A 2,985-nucleotide genomic window follows, 5' to 3' on the forward strand; every position below is an offset into this window, starting at 1 on the left:
GAATATATCTGATTCTTCACAGACTCATCCATGATAAATCATCAATATTTTTAAAACTTAGACAATTTGTTAGAACAAAAATGGCACTCTGGCATGATCCTATTTACATTTGTCTGATTACCATTTTACTTTTCATATGATTCTGAATAATAGGCATTTTGTTTTTAATATGTCTTACTCATTTTAAAATTGGTATATGCATTTTTGAAATGCATTTAGAATAAATAATTTCATATTAAAAATGTCAATCATTTGATATTTTTCACAGTGATTTTACTTTTACTTTATAGTGTTTATATCTCCATATAAAAATATTAATGTGTATGTCTATATACACTATCTTCCTATATCTATGTATAACTACATATAATATGATTTTGCTTTATTTATTTATTTATTTATTTATGTATTTATTTTTAAAAAGATTTTATTTATTTATTTATTTATTTATTTATTTATTTATTTATTTATGAGAGACAGAGAGAGAGAGGCAGAGACACAGGCAGAGGGAGAAGCAGGCTCCATGCAGGGAGCCTGACCTGGGACTCCATCCCGGGGCTCCAGGATCATGCTCTGGACTGAAGGCAGTGCTAAACCGCTGAGCCACCCAAGCTGCCCTGGTTTTGCTTTTAATGTCTTGGTTACTTTCAACTATTTCCTCTTCATTTGTTAATGAAGGATGATAAGAATGAAGTTTTCCATGGTGCCTAGGTGGCTCAGTCAGTTCATTGTCCAACTCTTGATTTCAGCTCAGGTCATGGTGTTATGGTTGTGAGATTGAGCCCTGTTTTGGGCTCCATACTGGGCATAAACTTTGCTTAAGACTCTCTTTCTCCCTCTCTGTCTGATCCTTCCCCCTCCCTCTATAAAAAACAGAATGAATTTTCCATCTTAATGTCTAAGTATTTACATGTTTCTTTTGTCTCTTAACATCTAGATACTCATTAAAAATTTCCTTGAGTTCATGTTTAAAGGCAAAGACCTGCATTTTTTCCATGTTTCATTCATTGTGCCAACACTGTTGACTGAATAGTTCACCTTGTCCACACTGGTATGAAATGATTCTTCAGTAATCTGAGAGATCACTAAGTTTTCTTTAGGCTTTTCATTCAATTCTTTGCATTGCAGCTTTGGTGAATATTTGACAGCAGAAATATATCAAGCTACTCCTTAAAATCCTTAATAATTTTCTATTGCTCTTAGGATATAAGGCAAAGTTCAATTCATGGATTCAAATTTCCATCCTGTCTGGCCTATTACTACAGCCTGATTTCAGTTGTTCATCCTCTTGCCCTCCTAACCTTCCTGTCTCATGATATTTGCACACGGCATTTCCATAGTCTGGAATCTACTTTTTAGTAGTAACAACTCCTTGTTAAGTAGAATCTGAGCAATCACCAGTTGAATGAGTCACATTGTTCTTATGGTACACTGTCTTTTCCTTTCAATCTATTATCAGAGTTCTATCTGTATTTAAAACTATTTATTGTCTACAACCACTATTAACCTGTAAACCTCCTGAAGTCAAGATCAGTGTTTTACCTCAAAACCTGACATAGTATGAGGCACATGGTAGATCCTCAATAGGATTATTAGTTATAATATTTATGCATATTAGCTGAATAGATAAATTAACACATGATTTTTATAAAGCACCTTATGACTGTTACTGGAGATTTCTTCTTAAAACCAGACTTAATGAAAGCTCAAATCTGTGTTTTTAAATAATAATTTTTGATAAACTCTTTCTTTGTTATTTTGGTTTTGGTCTTTTAGGTATCACCAGGCAAAGCCAATGTATGAAGCGAATTATTCTGAAGTGTCTCAGTTTGTATTCTTGGGACTTTCTACCTATAGACCAGTGCAGCATTTTCTCCTTGCCTTCTCTACAGTGTTTTATGTAACAATTGTTTTGGGAAATCTCCTTGTAGTCTTTACAGTGACCTTTGATCCTTACTTACATTCCCCTATGTACTTCCTTTTAGCCAATCTTTCATTCGTTGACTTGTGTCTTTCCACCTTAACGGTTCCCAAGATGATATCTGACCTTCAATCAGGGCACAAAACTATATCCTTTCAAGGATGTGTCATCCAGATATTTGCCCTTCATGTCCTGGGTGGATCTGAGATGGTGCTGCTCATCTCCATGGCCTTGGATCGATATGTGGCCATATGTAAGCCCCTCCACTACCTGACTATCATGAGCCCGCAGATGTGCATTTTGCTTCTGTCTGGTGCTTGGGCTGTTGGCCTCATTCATTCAGTGGTCCAGTTAGCTTTTGTTATCCATTTGCCTTTTTGTGGTCCTAATGAGATAGACAGCTTTTACTGTGACCTTCCTTGGTTCATCAAACTTGCCTGTGCAGACACTTACAGAATGGAATTCATGGTGACTGCCAACAGTGGGTTCATTTCCATGGGCACCTTCTTCTCGTTGCTTATCTCCTATGTCTTCATTCTGGTCACTGTCTGGAAACGTTCCTCAGCTGGTTTGTCTAAGGCCTTTTCAACTCTGTCAGCGCACATCACTGTGGTGGTTTTGTTCTTTGTACCGTGCATCTTTGTTTACGTGTGGCCATTTCCCTCAGTGCCAGTGGATAAGTTTCTTGCCGTTTTGAACTTTGTGATTACACCCATTCTGAATCCTATTATCTACACATTGAGGAACAAAGACATGAAGATGGCACTGAAGAGACTGAGTAGTCAGCTCCTGAGTTTGAGAATGATCTCCTAAATAACTTATGAGAAAACAAGTGATGCCTTCTGAAAGCAAGGCATAAATGTTAAAGGAATATATACCATCTTAAGACAATTAATTTTATTTCATCAGTTCAAAAATCTTGGGTAGTCTATTCCATATTAATGGACAATAGTGTGATTTTATTATCTATCTATCTATCATCTATCTATCATCTATCTATCTATCTATCTATCTATCTATCTATCTATCTATTGATCTATCTAAGACTATTTGCAGATTTTAAA

General features: G+C 35.8%; 1 protein-coding gene across 1 annotated transcript; it reads left to right on the forward strand.

Annotated features, from left to right (window-relative positions):
* Positions 1 to 1,795: 1,795 nt before the first annotated feature.
* On the forward strand, positions 1,796 to 2,734 carry LOC112675477 (olfactory receptor 4F6-like). Its single transcript, XM_025472043.3, has one exon. The coding sequence runs from the start codon at positions 1,796 to 1,798 to the stop codon at positions 2,732 to 2,734; it is 939 nt and encodes a 312-aa protein (XP_025327828.3).
* Positions 2,735 to 2,985: the final 251 nt, after the last annotated feature.

Source organism: Canis lupus, chromosome 30 (assembly GCF_003254725.2).
Source record: "Canis lupus dingo isolate Sandy chromosome 30, ASM325472v2, whole genome shotgun sequence".
NCBI lineage: Eukaryota > Metazoa > Chordata > Mammalia > Carnivora > Canidae > Canis > Canis lupus.

Bases quoted from the DNA above. Each gene is read 5' to 3' on its own strand.
- LOC112675477 (XM_025472043.3), top strand. From the start codon at position 1,796: ATGTATGAAGCGAATTATTCTGAAGTGTCTCAGTTTGTATTCTTGGGA.